This window comes from Dipodomys spectabilis, unplaced genomic scaffold (genome assembly GCF_019054845.1).
Source record: "Dipodomys spectabilis isolate Male_0828 unplaced genomic scaffold, ASM1905484v1 ptg000258l, whole genome shotgun sequence".
Classification (NCBI taxonomy): domain Eukaryota; kingdom Metazoa; phylum Chordata; class Mammalia; order Rodentia; family Heteromyidae; genus Dipodomys; species Dipodomys spectabilis.
The window spans coordinates 3,154,389-3,176,568 of NW_024870935.1; the positions used below are offsets into that span (position 1 = coordinate 3,154,389).

At 46.8% G+C, this 22,180-nt stretch overlaps 1 protein-coding gene across 3 annotated transcripts; it reads left to right on the plus strand.

Annotated features, from left to right (window-relative positions):
- Nucleotides 1-5,090: 5,090 nt before the first annotated feature.
- Nucleotides 5,091-20,773, plus strand: Mat2b (methionine adenosyltransferase 2B). 3 transcript variants are annotated; one of them, XM_042699592.1, is made up of 7 exons: nt 5,091-5,330; nt 13,231-13,425; nt 14,640-14,754; nt 14,942-15,094; nt 17,785-17,978; nt 19,246-19,359; nt 19,848-20,773. In XM_042699592.1, the coding sequence occupies exons 1-7, from the start codon at nt 5,301-5,303 to the stop codon at nt 20,016-20,018; spliced, it is 972 nt and encodes a 323-aa protein (XP_042555526.1). In that variant the 5' UTR covers nt 5,091-5,300; the 3' UTR covers nt 20,019-20,773. The 3 variants fall into 3 exon arrangements, with proteins under 3 accessions (XP_042555526.1, XP_042555523.1, XP_042555524.1); XM_042699589.1 differs by lacking the exon at nt 5,091-5,330 and adding an exon at nt 7,399-7,501; XM_042699590.1 differs by lacking the exon at nt 5,091-5,330 and adding an exon at nt 7,401-7,501 and having other exon boundaries at nt 13,231-13,418; nt 14,633-14,754.
- Nucleotides 20,774-22,180: the final 1,407 nt, after the last annotated feature.

The window sequence follows — 22,180 nt, forward strand, 5'->3', positions numbered from 1 at the left end:
AAAAACAAATCTTCAAAGAAACAACTGCCCAATAAATAAGTGGGCTAAAGACTTAAATTTCTCTGAAGAGGAAAGAATGATAGCCAATAGACACATGAAGAAATGCTCAACTTCCCTAGCCATAAAAGAAATGCAAATCAAAACAACATTGAGATACCACCTCACCCCAGTTAGAATGGCTATAATCAAGAACTCTAATAACATGCTAGAGGGGATGTGGACAGAAGGGAACCTTACTACATTGTTGGTGGGAATGTAAACTTGTTCAACCACTTTGGAAAGTAGTATGGAGGTTCCTCAAAAGACTACACATAGAGCTCCCCTATGACCCAGCAATCCCACTTTTGGGCATTTACCCAAATGATCACAAGACCATACTAAAGCTACCAGCACAATAAACTATGTTTATTGCAGCATATTTGCCATAGCTAAGATAAGGAACCAACCCAGATGCCCCTCAGTAGATGAATGGATCAAGAAAATGTGGTATATATACACAATGGAATTCTATGCCTCTACCAGAAAGAATGACACTGCCCCATTTGTTAGGAAATGGAAAAACTTGAAAAAACTTAAGTAAACCAGGCCCAAAGAAATATAGGTCCCATGGTTTCCCTTATTTGCAATAACTAGTATATGTCTGAGTCAAGCAGAAAAAGTCAAATAAGTTGATGTTAGGGGAATGAACCCCAAGATAAGGATTCAAATGTTTTTTTTTCTTTCATGCAATTGTTTCTAACATATAAGATTTCTATGTTGCTTTTTATGTCCCTCCCCCACGGTATAACCCCTGCTTTCACTGTTTTTGATGATGGTATAATTTGTGGAGGAGAAAGGCAACAATGAGGTGTACAAGTCGTTATGTCAAAAAACGAACTTTACAACTTTGGTGGGGGGGGTATGATCGGGTCGGGGAGTATGGGAAGGGATGGGAAGAGGAAACAAAGAGGAGGCAACAATGCTTGATAAGAAATGTACTCGTTACCTTGCCCATGTAATTGTAACCCCTCTGTACGGTATTCTCACAATAAAAATTCTTGTGTTAAATCTTAATGTGAGTGAATTTTAGACCATCATACATAAATTAGAAAATTTATAGAAACTATGAATTAGAAAAATTAATAGAACCAAATGGTTTGAACTAAGCTAATACCAAAGAGAACAGATACGTATACTGCTCAACGTCCTAGCCACTGAGAAGACTAGAAATAAGTCCCTGTGGGGACGGAATGAAAGATGCTTGATACAAAAAAAGTAAACCATATGATCAACAGAAACTTACTAGAAATATACATGTTATAAAGGGTGTGATTTAAAATGGGATTCATTAGATAGGCTTAACCACAAACCAGTGTGAACATGAAAAATTAAAGGATCAATGAACTTGAGTGATACAAAGAAATAATTTCCAAGCTGAAAAAGTTAAGAAAATGAAAGAGTACCCAAGATATGTGGAATAATATCACATGGCCTACTGTATGAATAAATGAAGTTCCAGAGGAAAAGATTGGAGGGGGGAAATGTACAGAGTTGTTGTTTGTTTTTTTGGTGGGTCATGGAGCCTGAACTCTAGGCCTGGGCGCCGTCCCTCAGCTCTTCAGCTCAAGGTGAGCTCTTTACCACTTGAGCCAGAGCACCACTTCCAGCTTTTTCTGCTTATGTGGTGCTGAGGAATCGAACCCAGGGCCTCATGCATGCGAGGCAAACACTCTACCATTGAGCTACCTTCCCAGCCCCCAGAGTTCATTTTCATCATTATAAATATCAAAAGTCATCTTTCATAAATCCAAGAAGTTGAGCAAAGATCAAAGGAAAAGATAAGGGCACATCACCAAGAGCTAATGTTACAGGACGCTCATTCTATAAACCAGCAACAGCAGCCGCAGGATTATCTTAGCACCAGACCCCCCTGTTCAATGCTGGCTTGCAGAGACCTGAGGGAGAAGATTTTAACACGTTTGCATTATACACAAGTATAGGCCAGTCATTTGTGGCTCTGCAGGGCACTAGAAAGTCTCTTCTGACTGAATATGTTTGGTGGAAGAATTTTTTGGTGAAAAAATCCTACTTCAGGAGGCTAAGATCTGAGGATTGCTGTTCAAAGCCAGCCCTGGCAGGAAAGTCCTGTGAGACTTAACCTCCGATTAGCCACCAGAAAGCTGTAAGTGAGGCTGTGGCTCAAAGTCTTGAGCTGAAGAGCTCAGAGACTGTGCCCAGGCCCTGAGTTCAAGCCCCACGACCAAAAACAATATCAACAAACCAGTACTCATGTTCCAGCTTAGTTAAACATACCAAAACTTCAATGGGCTTGTATGACCTGATACCCTTTAAGAGGAGGATTAAAGCCATTAGGTCAACTTGCACATTTTGCTTGCATCGTAGCCCTGCAGTACACAGCTGGTAAAACCAGAGCCTGCATCCAGTGTTAATACTAAGAGATGTTCTTCATCCACCAGTGTTGTTCTTGTTGAACATACTCATGTGTTCTGTACTTTAACATGCCTTGTGTGCTATGTAGACAATAAGGTAAATCTTTAAAACACCACTTTTTAATCAAAAAGGCTTTTGCTCCAAGTTATGAGAATCTAGATTTTGAAGAAATACACATATGCATATATTCTTATATACATCTATACTTACATATATATGTCTACTGACTTGGTTGTGGGCCAGGCACTGGTGGCTCATGCCTATTATCCTAGCTACTCAGGAGGCTGAGTTCTGAGGATCCAGTTTGAAAATCAGCCCAGGTAGACAATTCCAGGCTTGTTATCTCCACTTAATCTAGGGGAAAGCCTGAAGTGGAGGTGTGGCTCAAGTGGTAGAATGTCAGCTTGAGTGAAAAAGTCAAGGCAAACAAGCCCCAGTACCAGCACACACACACACACACACACACACACACAATCCAAATTCAAGCCCCAGTACCAGCACACACACACACACCAGTACCAGCACACACACACACACACACACACACACACACACACACACACACACACACAATCCAAGTTCAAGCCCCAGTACCAGCACACACACAGAAAATAAGATAGGTTACTTGTTTTTATATATATTCCCTCTAGCACACAGAGTGAGCATTCTGCTTGTTTTTCAGATGCGTGTTCATGAAGGAGCTATGAAAAGGGCACCCTGGTGTATTCACTATCTTGTGTTAAGCTCACCTTGACCTTTCTGCTGTGTTTTGAAAGCAGGAACTTTCCATGAGAGGAGTCCTCCCTGTACTCCACCACCAGCAAAGTTGTCATCAAAGGTGGGAAGGGAATGTAACACAAACCTGATTGAAGGCTCCCATCTTCACCACACAACTAGTCTTCATTGTCTAACTCAATGTCTGTGTGTGGGAGCTTCATTTCTTAAGATACCTGTGTCACATAAAACTTAGACTGAATAAATTTTCTCTTGCCCCAAGTCAGTTCTCAGGTGCACTGGCAAAAGCTTAAATAGAGATTTTTTTTTTTCTCCCTTATACTAGTACTTGATATTACCTTATATATATATATTTAATTTTATTTATTTTTGTGCCAGTCCTGGGGCTTGAATGCAGGTCCTAGGCCATGTCTCTGAAGTGGGTTTTTTTTGTTTCTTTTGTTTTTTCCTACCCCTTGAACCATAGCTCCACTTACAGCTTTTTAATGGTCAACTGGAGGTAAGAGTCTTATAGACTTTCTTGCCTGGGCTAGCTTTGAACTATGATCCTTAGATCTCGACCTCTTGAGAGGGTAGGATTATAGATGGGAGTCACCAGTGCCCAGCTACCTATCTTTTTAATTTTACCCAATCTATTTGGTATGAAATGCTATCTTAGGTTTATATTTTCATTTTTTAAACTAAGTACTTGTATAAGGGGTTACAATTCCATAAATCAGGTTAATAAGTAGAATATTTCTTGGTCACTCATGTTTGTATTTGGGCTTATTGGCTATTTTTATAATTTTCCTTTGTAAAGTGTGTACTAACCATTTTTTCATTTATAAATAAATGCTTTTATAAATTATTGAGATGAAGTTCTTTAAGCATTTTGAATGTAAGTCCTCTTCAGATATAAGTATTGTAATGATTTTCCCCCAGTCTCTACTCTGCTATTCATTTTCTTCATGTCTTTTAATGAGACCTTTTCCATTTTGTTAAATTTTAGTTTATCAGTTTTTAAAAATGTGTAGGTCGATTTCTCTTTGTACCTTTGAGATATTTATTTGTTTGTTGGGTTTTGGAGATATCATCATACACCTTTTCTCCTAAGTTTGATATTTTAGCTTTTACATCTTGGATGTCAATTTTAAAGATATGTATTTTTAATAGAAACCCTAGAAAAAAAATCTTCACAACTTACAGACTTTGAACGCCTCCTACATTTTGCCATGTGCTGTATGTTCTAAATGGGTAGACTATTAAAGTTATGGGATTTTTTTTTTAGCTAAATTTGAATGCCAAATTTTGTTGCTTTTAAATAGACACACTGCCATAATCTAAATCACTGGTTCAAAGCTTAATGAAACATGCATACTACCTTTAAAATGGTTAAAAATAAAATTCCTGCACTTGACTCTTAAGAGATTTTGTTCAGTAGATTCTGCAGTGCAGGCAGGTTGGGGGAATTATTACTGATCGGTGAGTCTTTAATGTTAGGTGAAATTAAAAGCCACTCCACTTACGAAGGCAATGTGAATAGAAATGACCACTTAACTCTTGAACTTTGTGAGCGTATGCGTGAGCTGTTACCACCAGTGCCTTTTATTGTCCTTTGGAATAATTGCTTAACATCCACTGACTGGAAATGTACTGGACAATGGTAGTGATCATACTCTGTTCCAATAAGGTGTGGTTGAATTACAATATTTCAGAAGAAGAACCACAGCCACCCTGTGGCTTGCCAGCTTGCCGGCTTGCGAGATCTCTCCCTGCAACAGAAAATTTCAACAAGTCCTGGGATGAAAGGGCAGGTTACCGTCCCAGCTGCTTTGTCTTTGCTGCTGCCATCGTTGGCTCTGCCATATGGTTTTGGTAATGGCTCCTCGCTTGGCTGGCAGTTAAACATGAAACTTCCCATTGGGTATTTTCAAAACGAGGCCGGGGGAATCAGCTGCCAGCTTACTGCACTGTGGAAAACTGCACGAGATTCCGGGAGTGGAATCAAAATGCTAATTTAAAAGGTCAAGCAAAGCTGCGCCTCACGTTTTGGCGTGCCTGTGCTCTCAGCCAGCCCGGCAGACAAAAGACCCAGCCAGAGAAAGCAGACGCTGACAGCCATCCCCGTCCTGTGTTCCTGAAATAATCTGGGAATCATGCCTGAAATGCCGGAGGACATGGAGCAGGTAAGAGCTAGCAATTCAAGGAACATTCAGGAGGAAGAGTTGCTTTAAATGCACACCAGAATGCCCGGTAGCAGCAGTGTGGATGTAAGGAGAAAAGAGAAAACAAGTTAGGGCATTCATTTTCCTCCCGGTACAACCTTTGGACATAGAATAATACACTCAACTTGAGTTACTGACCCTGGAAGCCGGCTTTGGTAAGCTTAGTGAAGTCTCACTCATTTACAAAAATAAAATGCAAAGCATGTACCAAATGAGATGCAAGAATGTAGGTGAAGGTTTTGCGATAAATCAGGATTTTTATCCCATGGTGAGCTCCAGCTTTCTGTCTCTTGTGTGACTCCAGTCTGCTAGCCTAACTTTTAGTTCCAGTCTGCATTTATTATACTTGACTACATAAGAAGTTAGATGTTATCTGTGAATGGATATAGTTTATCTTCTTGACAGAAAAATGATTATAAAGTATACCCAAACATATGTGCTAGATGACCTGTACCCAACTTTTACCCCAGTAAGCATCAAGCAGAGTCTTAAATATAGGCGAATGAGCACTTTGTTCCTCATTCAAGATAGGCTGCTCAGAGAATGAAATTGCAAATTGCAATTCTTACATGTTTCTGTTGGACAATTTTAAGTCCCTCTGGGGAGACCCGATTACCTCACACAGTCCTACTAGGAACTGGAATTTTCACTTTTTAAGCAGGAAGGAAGAAAGTTTTAGCTCTTCACTGCGATCCCTCCCCTCTGTCCCCCAAGGTGTTGATTGCTTTGTGTTGAGACAACTTGTCTTGAGGCTTGATCCATAGCTGCCTGGGAACAAGTACACCTTCCTGTCTCAACCTCCCTGAAGATAAGCAAGCACCGCCAGGACTCGCTCTCTTGCCTTTTACTTCCTTGTCTTCTGCTTCTGCTTCTTTTGTGTTGGGACAATCCTCTCGGTTTGTGAACAATAATAACTTCAAGATAGATATATACATAATCTCAAAAAGTTAGGGACCTAAGGCTGTCTTGAGTCACTGATCCCAAGAAACTTTTTATGTGTACAATGAATAAGGAAATAGTTTCTTTGGGCGTTGGAGAGGAAGCCAAGTCACAGGACTGTTGACGTTAAAAAAAAAAAAAAGATTGCTTAATCCTTTAACTCTTACCAGGGTTTTTTTTTTTCTTTTGAAAATAAGGCTTCAGGAAAATACAGGTCGTGATGATCACGTTGGCGGGCAGGTTTTCAGTGTCGTGGGTAGTGCCCGGACCAGAACAGACTGTGGGGTACAGGTGGGCGAGCCCTGTACACGGCTGCACACTTGCGGAAGGCCAGTGACGGGCCAGGAAAGCCAAGCAGCAACAACTGTCTTGGGGGGTTGTTCCTGATGTGCTTTCAAAAAGCAAAGCGAGTCTCCGCCCAGGCAGTCTCCACTGAGATCCACTGAGGAGGCTGCCGGGTCTGGCCCCCCCCCCCCCCCACCAGTGCGAGTGGAGGCCTGGCCTCTGTCAGTTTGTCCGTCAGTGAGGAAGGGTAAGTTGGGGGAGTCAACAACCACCCCAGGACACACATAGGCTCCCGGGTGGTTACTGACTCCGGCAGCGGCTCTCACGATTATTTCTTCGATGACTTTATTTCGCCCTCTTTCAGACCCCCCCTCCTCCTGCGCAGGCGCGGGCGCTCGCTCCCCCCCACTCCGAAAAGCTCTCGGGCTGCTCGGTGTAGTTCGTGCCGCCGCACGGGCATCGCGTCCAGTCTGCAAACTGCAACGCCAGGCCCGTCAACTCGATCCTTCTTCCCAAGTTAAGGGGGAAAAAGAAAAGTAGACGCTTAAGCGGGAGACAAACACCCGCACCCCGCCGGCCTCCCACCCTCAAACCCGGCCCTCGGCGTCGGCGGTCTGGGTCTCGGTGTCTGTCCCTTTAAGAACTGGCGCGTGGGCCCGGCGCGTCCTGCGAGGTCCCGCCCTCCTCCGGAGGCGTGGCGGAGCGTGGCCAATCCGCAGGCGCGGCCCGGGCGGCGGAAGCCGGAAGCGGGCGCGGAGGTCGGCGGGGCCTGGGGGAGCTGCGGCCCGCGGCGGTTCGGGGCGGGCTGAGGCGGCCGCGGCGGCGGCGGCGAGAAAACGGCGGGCATGGTGGGGCGGGGGAAGGAGCTGTCCATCCACTTCGTGCCCGGGAGCTGCCAGCTGGTGGAGGTAGGCCCGCGGCCCGGCCCGCGCGGCGCCGGCGCGGGAGCTTCCGCCGCCGTCCCGGCCTGCAGCCCGGCTGGGGCGGGGCGTGCGGTGCTAGGGGTCGGGGGGGCCCGGGGTGAGGGTCCGGGGTGAGGGGGTCGGGGTCGGGGGTGCAGGGGCGGGGGCGTGCAGGGGCGGGGGCGTGCAGGGGCGGGGGCGTGCAGGGGCGGGCACGTGCGGGGGCGTGCAGGGGCGGGGGCGTGCAGGGGCGGGGGCGTGCAGGGGCGGGGGCGTGCAGGGGTGGGGCGTGCAGGGGTAGAGGGTCCAGGGGCGGGGGCGTGCAGGGGCGGGGGCGTGCAGGGGCGGGGGCGTGCAGGGGCGGGGGCGTGCGGGGGCGGGCACGTGCGGGGGCGTGCAGGGGCGGGGGCGTGCAGGGGCGGGGGCGTGCAGGGGCGGGGGCGTGCAGGGGCGGGGGCGTGCAGGGGCGGGGGCGTGCAGGGGTGGGGCATGCAGGGGTAGAGGGTCCAGGGGCGGGGGCGTGCAGGGGCGGGGGCGTGCAGGGGCGGGGGCGTGCAGGGGCGGGGGCGTGCTGGGGCGGGCACGTGTGGGGGCGTGCAGGGGCGGGGGCGTGCGGGGGCGGGCACGTGCGGGGGCGGGGGCGTGCGGGGGCGTGCAGGGGCGGGGGCGTGCAGGGGCGGGGGCGTGCGGGGGCGGGCACGTGCGGGGGCGGGGGCGTGCGGGGGCGGGCACGTGCGGGGGCGTGCAGGGGTAGAGGGTCCAGGGGCGGGGGCGTGCAGGGGCGGGGGCGTGCAGGGGCGGGGGCGTGCAGGGGTAGAGGGTCCAGGGGCGGGGGCGTGCAGGGGCGGGGGCGTGCAGGGGTAGAGGGTCCAGGGGCGGGGGCGTGCAGGGGTGGGGGCGTGCAAGGGTGAGGCCCAGGCATAGGGGCGTGCGGGGGTGGGGGCGCGCAGGGGTGGGCGTGTGCAGGGATGGGGGCATGCAGGGGTAGGGGATCCAGGGGTGGGGGCGTGCAGGGGTGGGGGCATGCAGGGGTAGGGGGTCCAGGGGTGGGGGCGTGCAGGGGTGGGGCGTGCAGGGGTGGGGCGTGCAGGGGCGGGGGCGTGCAGGGGCGGGGGCGTGCAGGGATGGGGGCGTGCAGGGGTAGGGGGTCCAGGGGTGGGGGCATGCAGGGGTAGTGGGCATGCAGGGGTGGGGGTCCAGGGTAGGGGGTCCCGGAGTGGGGATGCAAACCTCGGGATGAGGTTAAGCAGGAGTAGGGGATTCCCAGTGAGGGTGGGGAATATGCAGGGATGGGGGTGGGTGGTAAGCCTGGGGGTGGGGGTGGGGGTAGCCAGGGATGGGGATATGCAGGAGTCCAAGGGTGAGGCTGTGGGGGTCAAGGAGTGAGTGGAGATGGTGGGTAGGGGTGGGTGGTAAGCAGATGTAGAGGGGAGTCTGCAGGGTGAGGGCATGTAGATGTGGGGTGTTGCATCTGAGGGTGAGGGGTCTGGGTGGGGGCTCCGGAGATCTCTGAGGTTGGGATGGAAAGAGGGGGCGTATGTGGGGATTCCCGGGGTTGTGGGCATATGCAGAGGTCCGGGGGTGTCCAGCGATGGGGGATCCCAGAGTTGTGGGGTGTCCTAAAGAAAGAGAGGGGCGCTCCCTTTCTTTAGGGAATAGAGCCTAGCCCCTTGCTCAGTTTCCAGTCATGGCTGCCTCCCCACTCTCCCTGCCCTCCACGTGGAGGAAGGTGTGGTGTTTGGTGTCCGGAGTTCAGGCAGGTTCACCGTCCCGTGATCTTCCTGTGTGTGCATACACAGGACACCTTAGCTGCCTCTTCAGTTGCTTCTCAGCTGAGGAAAGCAGGCACGGGTTTGTTCCTCTGAGATGGGACTCCGGGTAAGGTGCAGGCCTCTGGCCACCTAAGACCTGAACCACCTCAAACCACCACCATGGTTTGCAGGAGGAAAGAAAATGGTGTTGGGGAAATCCATCCCTGGGTTCCTCCCCCTCCATTCATTCCCGAAGCCATTCACAGAACCTGTCCATACTAGATAAGGAGACTGAATCCACCCTTGTGTGTGTGTTAGAAACACACAAAAGATTGTAGAGATGGCTTTCTGTATTGAGGCAATAGTTTTTTGTTTGTTTGTTTGTTTATGCTGGTCCTGGGCTTGAGCTCAGGGCCTGGGCACTGTCCCTGAGCTCCTTTTGCTCAAGGCTAGCACTCTACCACTTGAGCCACTGCACCATTTGAGGCTTCTTTTGAGGGTGGTTTATTGGAGATATTGCAGACTTTCCTGTCTTGGATGGCGTAGAACTGCGATCCTTAGATCTCAGCTTCTTCAGCCACAAGGATCACAGGCGTAAGACCCTGAAGCCTGGCCTTTAGCAGCAGTTCTGTGTTTCCAAAATATGACATATTCAATGCCTTCAAGTGGTATTTGGGACTTTGGTAGAGTTAGGCTTCGGGGCTATTTAACCCTCTATTTCTGTGTGCCCCAAATGATGGAGTGCATGATGCCAGCTGTTAGTTTACATTCATGTGTGTGTCTACAGGTGGATGAACCTCAATCTATTTTCACAGTAGTTCAGCAAAGAAAATGACTTTCCATGTTTTCCATTAAGAGCTTAGCAAATATTACTTGTGCTCTGAAAACCTGTAGAACTAAAACTCTCTCATCAGGAGAATGGTACTTGTCATATAGATATGTCAAAAGGTAACCCTTGGTGCAAGTAATTGATGTGAGTAAAAAAAACATGTAAGAAAAAAGAAGTGGCCAGATCGAAAGGATTCCAAGGGTAGCAAGGTATTACAAATACTGTTAAGATGTCAGAACAACTCGGTGCATAACATCAGTGCTATCATCCTAGACTCTTTCAGAGCATTCTTAATAGAATTTACCAAAGTGTGTCCTAAAGTGGAAGTCAGTGTCCCCGCACGGTAGGACCGCTCCGAAAGAGATACTCATCTCCCATTAGCCACAAAATTTGGCGTCATTTAACTAGAACGGTAGGCTTAGTGTTTTTATGTATTTGATACTTCAGGGGGTTTCTTCTTTCTCCCTTCTTTTTTCTTTTCTCTTCTTTTCTTTTGTAGTGCTGAGAATGGAACTTACATCTCGCCATGTTAGACAAGCAGTTCAGGCTAAATCCACACACCATCAGGAGTTATTTTTGGCATCTATAAATAAGATGACTTAAAGTGTTTGACTTCCATATATTGAGTTTCTGCTATAGAGGCAGATGGAGATTCATTTCCAAATGGTCTTTAATCAATCATCTTCTCACTGAGCAAAACTTGAGGAAATGGATGGCTCAGGCAGAAAGGGTCTTCTGGGGTGAAATAGGGCAAAGGTGACCTTCTGTAGATAGAGATCTTGCTGCAGTCATCAGGTTGTACATGTAGGGAAGTGCTAGAATTGTAGCACTAACCGTTTTGTCCAAATGCTTCTTTTTACTGGTGAGGAATTAAGCCAGTATGAGTGTTATAATTTCTCAATGCTTTAGTCTATGACAAAGCAGATAAAACTATCAAATGCAAGTCCAGAGGATGGAAACAAAATTCATTGCAAGTGGTTAGAGCATCGAGACAAGACTCTTAGGTTCTGGTCCCAGTCTTTTTCTTTCTGTGGACAAAGTTACTACCACCTGTGGGATCTTTAGTTTGGAAATGACAAAGCAGAAGGAACAGCCTAAGTTTTCATAACACTTGATAGTCTTCAAGTTCAAGATGGAGAACTGGCCTTTCCCTTTCGTTGGATGCTCCCGTCTCAGATCCCTGAATTGCCATCCGACCATTGGGTGAGGGGTACTCCGTCTCCCGGTTCCTCAGGACAGTACACATTAGCATAGGCTATAAGGAAATAATATTCCCCTGGCCACCCCAGTCCTTTCATAAGTATCAAAAAAAAAAAGCAGCCTTGTTCTTGAAACTCAGTATAGTATCAATTCTTAAGATGCTTTTGATTTTAAGATAGTCTCTTGTTTGTTGTTGTTTGTGCTGGTGCTGTGGCTTGAGCTCAAGGCCTGGGCCTTGAGCTTTTTGCTCAGGGCTAGTGCTCTACTGACGGAGCCACAGCTCACTTGTAGATTTTTTTTTTTAATTGGTTAATTGGAGAGAAGTGTCTCGTGGATTTCCAGCTGGCTGGCATGGAACCGCGATCCTCACAGCACAGCCTCCCCGGTAATTAGGATTATGGGCATGAGTCACCAGCACCTAGGGATGACCTCTTCTTTTAAGATGCACTAAGGTATCGGAAAACACTGCCAAACTGACACGCTCAGGAGACTCAATCTTTTTCATTAAACACAAATGTATTAAAATGAGAGAAACATGTGCTTTCCAAACTGAAGTATGAAAGTAAAGAAATAAAGGATCTGTTTTTCCCCTGAGATCTTAATAAACTTGCAAACAAAATGTAGGCCTGCTCCTTCATAATACTTTGTGGTTAATTCCATGATTAAGATAGAACGGACTTTATTGAGTGTGGTAAATAAAGTGTTCTTGAAATAAAAAAATAAAAATAAAAAACCCCTGAAGAACGCAGTTCTCACTTCACGGTATAGCACTTATGGGTTGCATAATACTTGGGCTTTTCTTTTTTCTTTCATTCACGTCTTCCTTTAAATTTTCAGTCTTCCTCTCCTGTGCCTCTTTCCTCCTTTCCTCCCCCTTGCCCTTCCAGCTCTGGGATTACAGGTCTGTGCCCCATACCAGCCTTACTAGTTGTCTGGGAAGTTGGATGGCAGTATTTTTTTTTTTTTTTGGTCTTGTTGGAGTATGAGAATTGCGTCTTCAGAAAAGCCTTATCCTGGAACGCAAGATTACAAGTGGGTCCCCATGAACACCCATGATCTGCCCGCCCCGTCAGCTGGAGGGGTGCTGACCTGAGTCTCCTGGGCCCGACCTACACCCTGCTGCCCTTGCCTTTGCTTCCCTGGGGCAAAACGAGGGACCCGAAGCCCCCCGGAAGTCCCCCATCCCGCCTCGTCACGGCATCTGCCCCGGGAAGTCGGCGGAGTCTGTCTCCACCAGACTTGGCTTGTTCTTCCCTCTTTACAGTTGTGTCTTTGTAGAGCTGTCTTCTTGCCAAAAGTCTAAGAAAATATTGTGCTGGCTGGAGTCCTTGTTTTCATAAATCACCTGGCTTAGAGCCAAATGTTTCAGCAGAGAGCCTGGATGAAGTTTCTGTACACTTCTCAAGTGTTTTGCCACTAGTAGAACTATGAGAAAAGAATCTTAAGATTTTTACCTTACTCATTAGCTTTTTCCTTTCAGGTTTTTCAAATGCTAGAAACAGCTGGATTTTGGTCCTTTATTTTATACATATATATATATATATATATATATTTTTTTTTTTTTTTTCAATTGAGATTTTTGTGTTGCCAGTTTTTCTTGGGTTCCCTTTGTTTTGGGCAGTAGAAAGATGCCAGGCAAGGTGGGGTTGGAGGTCCTGTTTATTCAAGCTCCTTGGGCCTGAAAGACAGGAAGATGTCCAGTTCAAGACCAGCATGGGCAATGGTAATAAGACCCTGTCTCAAAACCAACACGAGAGTGTAGGGCTTGGAGTATCATTCACATGGGAGCACATTTGTCTAGCATGTCCGGGGCCCTGGGTTCAGTGCCCAGTCCCTGCGGTATAACCTAGGAAACAGCTTGGCCGAGAGGTCTTCGGTGAACACTAGCAGTGACTTGTTTCTGTGATAGAGGTCTTGTCACAGCGGGTGACCCTGTCCTTTTGCTTGGCTTTTAGGAGGAGATAAACACCCCCAGCCGGCGGGTTCTGGTCACTGGTGCCACTGGGCTGCTTGGCAGAGCTGTTTACAAGGAATTTCAGCAGAATAATTGGCATGCTGTTGGCTGTGGTTTTAGAAGAGCAAGACCAAAGTTTGAGCAGGTCAATCTGTTAGATTCTGAAGCCGTTCACCATATCATTCATGATTACCAGGTACAGTCTCCTCCCTTTATGTCAGCATCTACCTGAGTTATGTCGGCATCTACCTGAGTTTATGTCGGCATCTACCTGAGTTGGGGGTGGAATCGCCCGGGTGACGTACCTGCTGTGAAGGAAGTTGCCATGCGCTCAAAGCACTGACCCTCTGTGGCTTGCTGAGGACTGACCCCGGGGTCTGGAGCATCTCACCACGCTGGCAAGTGCTCTCACGCAGGGCCGGATCCTCAGCCTCAGAGTGCACTTTCTTTAGCATGTAAAAGATTAAGTGGAGACATTGACAAAGACAGAAATAATAAGCTTTTTTTTTTCTTTTTTTGTCAGTTATGGGGCTTGAACTCAGGACCTGGGCACTGTGAGCTCCTTTGCACTTGAATCACAGAGCCACTTCTGGTTTTCTGGTGGTTCTTTGGAGATAGAAAATCTCACAGTCTTTCCTGCCTGGGCTGGCTTCCGACTGTGATCCTCAGATCTCAGCCTCTTGAGTAGCTAGGATGACAGGCGTGAGCCACCTGTGCACAGCTCATATGTATATTTTTTTCTTTTTTGCAATTTTTCTTTTTTTAAAACATTTTATTGAGATTAGGTGATTACATAAATTTCACGTTTCACAGCATTGTGGAATAGTGATACTTAATTAAAGTCACTAACACATTTCAGCCTTCACAAAGCATATTGTCATTGTCATGGTCCATAAAGTTTGTGAATTCCAGGAGCTTTGACAGTACAACCATTTCTTCCGCATCAGGTGATATTTACCTTTCTTTCCTTTTGCTTAGTGTGAGCTGGCCCCTCTTTCCCTCTCATTCCCTCCCTCCCATTGCTTCCCTTGAGTTCATTTTCATGTCCAGTGTGCCAGCTCATATTTTTGACAGTTTTCTAATCTTCGTCTAGGCTTCGGTAAATTTCCTCTCTGCCGGCCTGAGGATGGAGCTCAGTGGGTAGATTGCTTGCAAGGTTCTGGATCCCTAGCACCATGAAGAAGAAAAGCCAAAACAACAAAATTGCACATTTACTTTTCAAGGCCTGTATGTGATTTGAGGAAGTTTGAGCCTTGAGGGAAATAAAGGAAGGGAAAGGAAACTGTATTAAAAGTCGCAGTGATTAATCTTCCCTGAAAGGAGGTTGATGAAGGATCCTCTTTCACTGAAGGCCTTGGCTTCCGCGGGGCTCTGTGTGCTGTGCTTTATCTGTGACCACTTGCCTTCCAGCCTCACGTGGTAGTTCACTGCGCTGCAGAGAGGAGGCCGGATGTTGTGGAGAGCCAGCCAGACGCTGCTGCTCAGCTTAACGTGGGTGCTTCTGGGAATTTGGCAAAAGAAGCAGGTAAACAACACCCTCATACGCCCTTCTCCAGGTGTCCAGTCAGCACACAAGTTCAGAGACCCGCGTTTCATAGATCACTTGCATTGTTTTTATATCACATAGAACAAACCGTTCTGAGTTCTGCTCAAAAGTAATGGCACGACACATTTTGATAGATTTTTGTTTGTTTGTTTCTAATCTTTTGCAGCTGCAATCGGAGCTTTCCTCATCTACATTAGCTCAGACTATGTATTTGATGGGACAAATCCACCTTATTCAGAGGAAGACACACCTGCTCCCCTAAATTTGTATGGTAAAACCAAATTAGAAGGAGAAAAGGCGGTACTGGAAAATAATTTAGGTAAGGCTTAGCCTCTTGAGCCGCTGATTGTTTCAGAGAACTGCTTTTTGTTTACGAGTGAAGTGTTTCAAATTGTAGAAAATCAAGCGATAAGTCATTAGAGAGAAATCAGAGAATATAGTTAATATAAAGGGAAAGTAAGTACTTAAAAATCCTGAGGGTAGGGACTGGCAATGTGGCTTAGTGGTAGAGCGTTTGCCTAGCATGCATGAAGCCCTGGGTTTGGATCCTCAGTACCACATACACAGAAAAAGCTGGAAGTGGTGCCGTGGCTCACATGGTAAGAGTGCTGGCCCTGGCCCTGAGTTTAAAAAAAAAAAATAAAAGGAGATCTCCCTGGCCCTGAGTTTATCTGCTTTTTCAATTTACTTCCCAGTTGTAATTTTTTGATTTGTTGAAAAAAATAGACTTTCTTGACTCTTTGTATATCTTTGACATCATTTGGTCTCTTCTAATCTTAAAAGAAGGTAGAAGGTCCGTGGTCCATTTTCCGTAGCTGCTTCATGCTAAGCGTGGAGGGAGGAAAAAGTGACTGGTATCTAGCTGACAGACTGGCCTTCATCAGGACCAGAAGAGGACAGGATGTTCTTTGACTAAAAGACAAGTCAGAGATACTAGTGAGGACTTAAAAAAAAATAAAATCAGCCATTTTCCTATCTGGATGTTTAATAGAATTTGTTAAATGAGTCAAAAATTCAGGAAGGAAATGCTAAGATACAACATATGTTAGATATAACATATTCAATGCTAAGATAGAGCATATGCTAGCTATAAAATTAAATTAGATATATGTGCTGTCCACAGAAATCACAAACTAGATTGACAGTTGTGGCCCAGATGGTAACCTACGTCCATCTGCCTATTTTAGGTGCAGTGGTTAGGCCACTTACTGTTTTACCTCAAAACTGGATCCTTAGATCTCAGTCTCCTAAGTAGCGAGGATTATGGATGTGAACCACCCGTACTCTTCTTCAGCAGCTACCTTCTTTATAAGACCTACTCTTACCTTTTGTACAGCTTTCATAGCCTTTTAATTTCTTTGTTCTGTTTGCTTTGTAAGTTACTTTTTCCCTCCTCTCTTTCACACTCTGTTCTCACCCTCCCCCCTCCCTCCAACTTGCTGTTTTCATTTTGGGATATTCTGGAACATTTTACCTTTTAAAAGGATTTGACCTTTTAAAATCCTTTGTCATCTAAAAGCATTTTCTCTTTCCCTTCCCTTCCTCCCCCCTTCAAACAACTTCTTAGAAATTTCTACATTTTTCCTACCTCAGAGAGATCTCTTACATGAAGTCCTTTTTTTCTTTTCCCCCTTTTTGTTTAATTTGACAAAATGGTTGCAAAAATTCTGGACTTAAACACAACCTTTTCCAACAGAATAAAATATTCTTAGAAGCATTTTTTTGGATATAGATCAAGCAAGAAAACAACCTCAAATTACTTTGCTACAGAACAGTTTCCATAAGGACATTCGTTCCAAAAAGTAATGAAAATACCTTTGGCTGCCCAGGAATTGAGCGTTTTGGTAAAACCAGAAACCTGAGAGAGAAGTAAAGTGGCTATGCCCGCAGTTAGGAAGGTGGGAACGCGCTGCCTCTCTGTTGGCACTGGCGGGTAGCTGGCTGTCTTGTGAGATGCAACTCCTGACTCCAGCCACTTGGCCGAAGCAGAGACTTGTCAGGACAGCAATTCTCAAGATGAACAGATTGACAGATTGACAGAAAAAAAAGGCTTTTCCCCCTGGTGACCTGAGCCCTCCTCCCATCCTTCCCCCCCCCCCCCCCCCATTACTGCCTGGTGACCTGAGCCCTCCCCCGATCCTTCCACCCCCCATTACTGCCTGGTGACCTGAGCCCTCCCTCCCAGTACTGTTGCTCTGGGGATTGAATCAGCATGGAGTTCTGGGGGGAACATTATGGGTTGGGACTATAGCAGTCTCCATGTTTACTTGTCTGATCATTTGATTATAAAACTTACAATTGCTTGCAATTAAGGTGCTAATTATCCATACACCATACCCCTCAGCAGGGACCAATTAAACCCAAGTGCCTTGAAATTCCTCCACCAGTGCTTGTGAGAAGTGTGAACACTGACTCCTCACCAGGCTTCAGATGCTGGTGTTTTGGCGCATTGGTTTTATATGTACTTGGCCAACCCTGGTGACAGCTTGTTCCATTTAAGTGAAGTCCCAGACCACTTCATTCACTCGTGCCCTGTACAGACAAGGACATTCTCCACAGGACTGCAGAACAGTCCTGATGAACAGTGGACTGCAGTCCTATATGTAGCCTCCGCAGGTATTTTCCAACTGTCCTCAAAACATTCCCTCTATAAAAGAAATCTTGTAAGATTTGACATCTAATCAGGATTTCTAATTACGTTGTCACAAGTTTTTGCTTTAGTTATCATAATAATATAGACATTAGATACAGAAATATCTCAGATGGCAGATATTTATAAAAATACTCAAGATCCCATGTATTAAATTGGCCTGATCGCTGGTGAGCTGTGTGTGTTGGTGCTAGGGATCGGACCCAGGGCCTCCGAGAGGCTACACAAATGCTCTGCCAGTGAGCTGTATTCCAGCCCAGCATGTTTATTATATTAAAGACGAGGTCTCTGTGTTGGTAATGTCTCCCCCATGAAAACTTGGGAGCTCAGCCCTAGCACGCCCCCTTTCCTTGGTCCAGGAGCTGCAGTTCTGAGAATTCCTGTCCTCTACGGCGAGGTGGAGAAGCTGGAGGAGAGTGCGGTGACCGTGATGTTCGACAAGGTGCAGTTCAGCAACAAGTCGGCCAACATGGACCACTGGCAGCAGCGGTTTCCCACCCACGTCAAGGACGTGGCCAGCGTGTGTCGGCAGCTGGCAGAGAAGCGGATGCTGGTGAGCAGCTGAGGAGGGGGAGGACGGAGGGCGGAGGACGAGCTAGAAGGCCAGACGGAAGCAGTTGACAGAGGGGAGACTACATTGCCAAAGAACAATACCTCACCCTTGCGTTGGGTTTATTTCTCACTTGCCGTGCGACCTGTTGTTTCTTCTACAGGAAGGCAGCAGAAAGCCTGCAGTTGTTCTTTAGCTAATAACTGTCTCCGATTAAGTGAACGGTAGAGAGCCTGAATGGCAGCCCAAGTAGGAATTGATCCTTTGTTTTTGTCCTTGACCCCAGATGTCAGGGCGGCCTCCACCCATCACAGCCTGGGCTGCGGTCAGTGTAGAAAGAAACAATCTGGGCATGGGCAAAGGCATCCTTTGGTCTTGCTGATGCTGACTCTAAAATCCCAAGTTTCCTACGCGCGCCACGTTCACTCCTGATTCCCCAGGACTTGCTTAAAGCTAAACTGAGACTTCATGCCCCTCCCCCTAGCTGTCCAGGCCCGGGCTTCCGTTTCCTCCAGCTCAGGGTCCCCATCTTCAGACTTGGTTGGAGATGATGCCTGGCCTCAGGAATGGCTCCTCTGAACTTACCCAGGCCCTGCAGCTGGTTGAGTCGGCACACCGGCTTGTGCTGCTGTAGGCAGGTGCCGGGGCTTGAACTCAGGGCATGGGAGCCGTCCCTTAGCTTATTTTAAAATCAAGGCTGACATTCAGTCACATGAGCCACAGCTCTACTTCTGGCTTTTTGTTGGTTAGCTGGAGATAGTGTCATGGGCTTTCCTGCCTTTCTGATTGCAAACCCTGATTGTCAGGTCTCCCCTCTGGGCAGCTAGGATCGCAGGCGTGAGCCATGCCCAGCTTTGACCACCATGTTCTTTTTTAAGTATGAAAATATTTATTTTTGAGATGCAAACATATCTAAGGTTTAACTAATGAGCTCATCTCAAAAAGTAGTTGTACTCAGCTCTGGTTTTAGCTTTTTAGTATACTTGAAAATACTTATTAAATCAGACTTCCCCTAAAAATCTCTGGAAATCACTTTTAGGACTCCCACTAATGACACAGAATTTCTGTTTCTATTTCCAAATTTCCAAATACTTCTGGAGGTTGTTTGTGGTTGTTGAGCTGGGAATATTTACAGGCGCTTCCTTTAGATGCTGCGTCAGAATCCATTCCCGAAAAGGGTGGCGCGTTGGCGTCGGGGGTTTCGCGTTGGCCCCCGGAGGTGGCGGTGCCCGCATTTGAGTCTCAGGAATGCTTGTGTCCTTGTCTCCAGGACCCATCCATCAAGGGCACTTTCCACTGGTCTGGCAGCGAGCAGATGACGAAGTACGAGATGGCCTGTGCAATTGCCGATGCCTTCAACCTGCCCAGCAGTCACCTGCGGCCCGTGAGTAACCCCGCCCCACTGCAGCCTGGCATGCGCTGGCTGCCTTCGCATCTCAGCACGTACTCAGTGCCCTTGGGTTAGCCTGGCAGCGTGCTCTGTGATGCCGTGGTGAGGAGTGTTCAGCGGAAAGGTAGTGTCTGAGCGGTGGCAGGCGCTGTTCGAGAGGCAACGGTGTACAATAGTAGGAAATGAGCCGCGCGCCGGTGGCTCACTCCTACAATCCCAGCTACTCAGGAAGCTGAGATCTGAGAACGGTGATTCAATACCAATCCGGGCTAGAAAGTCTGTAAGACTCTTCCCTCCACTTAACCACCTAAGAGCCAGAAGTGGAGCTGTGGCTCAAGTGGTAGAGCACTAGCCTTGAGCACGAAAGCCCAGGCCCTGAGTTCAAGCCCTAGGACCAGCCAAAAAATCATGAAATGAAGTTGTTTTTTTTAACCCCAAACTCTTGCTGGAGCCCTTATGCTTTGTTTCCTTTCTCTCTCAAGATCACTGATAGCCCCGTCATAGGTGCCCAGCGTCCAAGAAATGCTCAGCTCGACTGCTCCAAATTGGAGACGTTGGGCATCGGCCAGCGCACACCCTTTCAGATCGGAATCAAAGAGTCGCTCTGGCCCTTCCTCATCGACAAGAGATGGCGACAGACGGTCTTTCACTAGTTCACGCCTCGCATCTTTTTAAAAAGGAAAAGTACAGTCCGCGGCACTTTTTCAAGAGAAGAGGAACTAGTTTTGTATGATTACTCTTTAAGGGGCGTCTGCTCTTTCAGGTGAATGATGCTCTTGCACTAGTGAAATTGTCTAAAGAATCCGAGGAGCATCGGAGCCTTCTCCGTAGCCATGATTTTCTATGTTACGATTTTCTTTGTTTGGCTTCTCCCTGCAGTTGCCGTAATGTAAATTATGATTCTAAAACTCCTGAGAGCCAGGATGAGACAGATCTGCTGTAGACTCTTATTTTGGATGAAACTCATTGTTAATTCTTTGTAGAACTTCTGTATTTTCAGGATTTTTTTCTTTTCTTTCTTTCTTTTTTTTTTTTTTTGACTTGTTTTAAAACGTGAAGTCATATGAAAATCATTGGTGTTCATTATTTGCTTTGCTTGAGCTCAGATCAAAATGTTTGAGGAAAGAAACTTTATTTTTGCAACCTCAGTACAGTTTTTATGCTTGAGATATGTTAACACGTTACGTCCATTAGCACTCCTGCGGCTTGGCGCCCGGGTCACAGCCGGGCGTGGTGAACCCTTGAGAGTGTGTATGCGTGTGTGTGGTTTTGTAATATAAATTCACGACTGCCCTTTTCACTCCACGTTGCTGACATTTCACATGCTCGGTTATACTAATAATAATGAGCCTGTAAGTCTTTTGACCACTCCTGAGTCATAATAAATACGTACTGCTGGCGTGTCAGGCCTCCTTGTCTTGTGTTGGTTCTTTCTGTGGGCAGACCACCTGTCTGTACTGGTTGTTCCTTTGTGGCTTTAACTTTTTTTTGGTATCAGTCTTAGGGCGTAAACTCAGAGCCTGGGCACTGTCTCTGAGCTCTTTTGGCTCAAGGCTCTACCACTCGAGCCACAGCACCACTTCTGGCCTTTTGTGAGTAGTTTATTGGTGATAAGAGTCTCACAGACTTTCCTGCCCCGGCTGGTTTCAAACTGTGATCCTCAGATCTCAGCCTCCTGAGGCTCGAGGATTACAGGCTTTAGCCACCAATGCCTGGCTCATACTTGTATATTCTAAGTATACATACAGTATTTTGTAACTGTAATTTACTTAGAATTGGGGGATTCAAGTGGCTCAGATTTGATGCCTTTACTAAAGCAGCAATTTCCACACCAATGAACTGAGGAAATTCTGAGACCTCACCTAGACTGACTGAACCACCAAAATCCCATTTTTAGAAATAAGGCTTGCTGACAACTATGTGAAAACACTCCCTGGGTGTTTCCCAGATAGCTAGTGTGGCACTTGGGTGTTTTTCTTCTTTTTGAGACAGAGATGTAGCATGTGGGCTCAAACTCTGGCCTTAGCCTCCTGCCTCTGCCTCCTGAGTTATAATTGCATTCGCCATCCCTGCTGCTTTTGCTTTATTACTATTTTTTTTTTAATGTCGCTCTATGTCATGTAGTATAAAAGAGAAAAGGTTAAGAAAATGTAAAGCCTTTTTCTCCTTCAGCCATCCATTAGCTATCTGAGCAGATGAGGGCCAGCCATCAAGTTTCTGGGCTTAACCCAGTATCTGTGGATGGGGCTTTGGGGATTGTCACCATGCCTGATAAAGATCAGCCTTACCTTTACCTTCTGTAAGTAAGGTGAGCAGCGGTGGGTTTTTCTTTTGTGATTAAAACATATTTTGCAGATTCTTCTGCAATGAGCCTACTTTTCACTATGCGGGAAATAAAAAAAAGATTTTATTTGATTAAAATTTTTTATTGTAAAGGTGATGTACAGGGGGTCATAGTTATTACATAAGTCAGATATAAGTGCATTTCTTTCTGAAGAGTAGCACCCTCCCTCATTTTCTCCCAGTTTTTTCCCTCCTAGTCCCCCATCTCCCCTAAAAATGATTTTTCTTTCTTTTTTTTTTTTGGGGGGGGGTCCGGTCGTGGGGCCTGAATTCTGGGCTTGGGCACTGTCCCTCAGCTCTTCAGCTCAAGGCTAGTGCTCTACCACTTGAGCCACAGCGCCACTTCCGGTTTTTTGCTTATGTGGTGCTGAGGAATCGAACCAGGGCTTCAGGCATGCAAGCCAAGCACTCTACCACTGAGCCAACTTCCCAGCCCATCCCCTAAAAATGATTTTAAAGAGGAGGAATCATT

What these genes read in the sequence shown, in the direction of transcription:
- Mat2b (XM_042699589.1), top strand. Translation starts at nt 7,439, where the DNA reads ATGGTGGGGCGGGGGAAGGAGCTGTCCATCCACTTCGTGCCCGGGAGC. An exon ending in GGAGCTGCCAGCTGGTGGAG is followed by an intron (nt 7,502 to 13,230) that starts GTAGGCCCGCGG and finishes CTTGGCTTTTAG; the next exon opens with GAGGAGATAAACACCCCCAG. An exon ending in CCAGCAGTCACCTGCGGCCC is followed by an intron (nt 19,360 to 19,847) that starts GTGAGTAACCCC and finishes TTCTCTCTCAAG; the next exon opens with ATCACTGATAGCCCCGTCAT.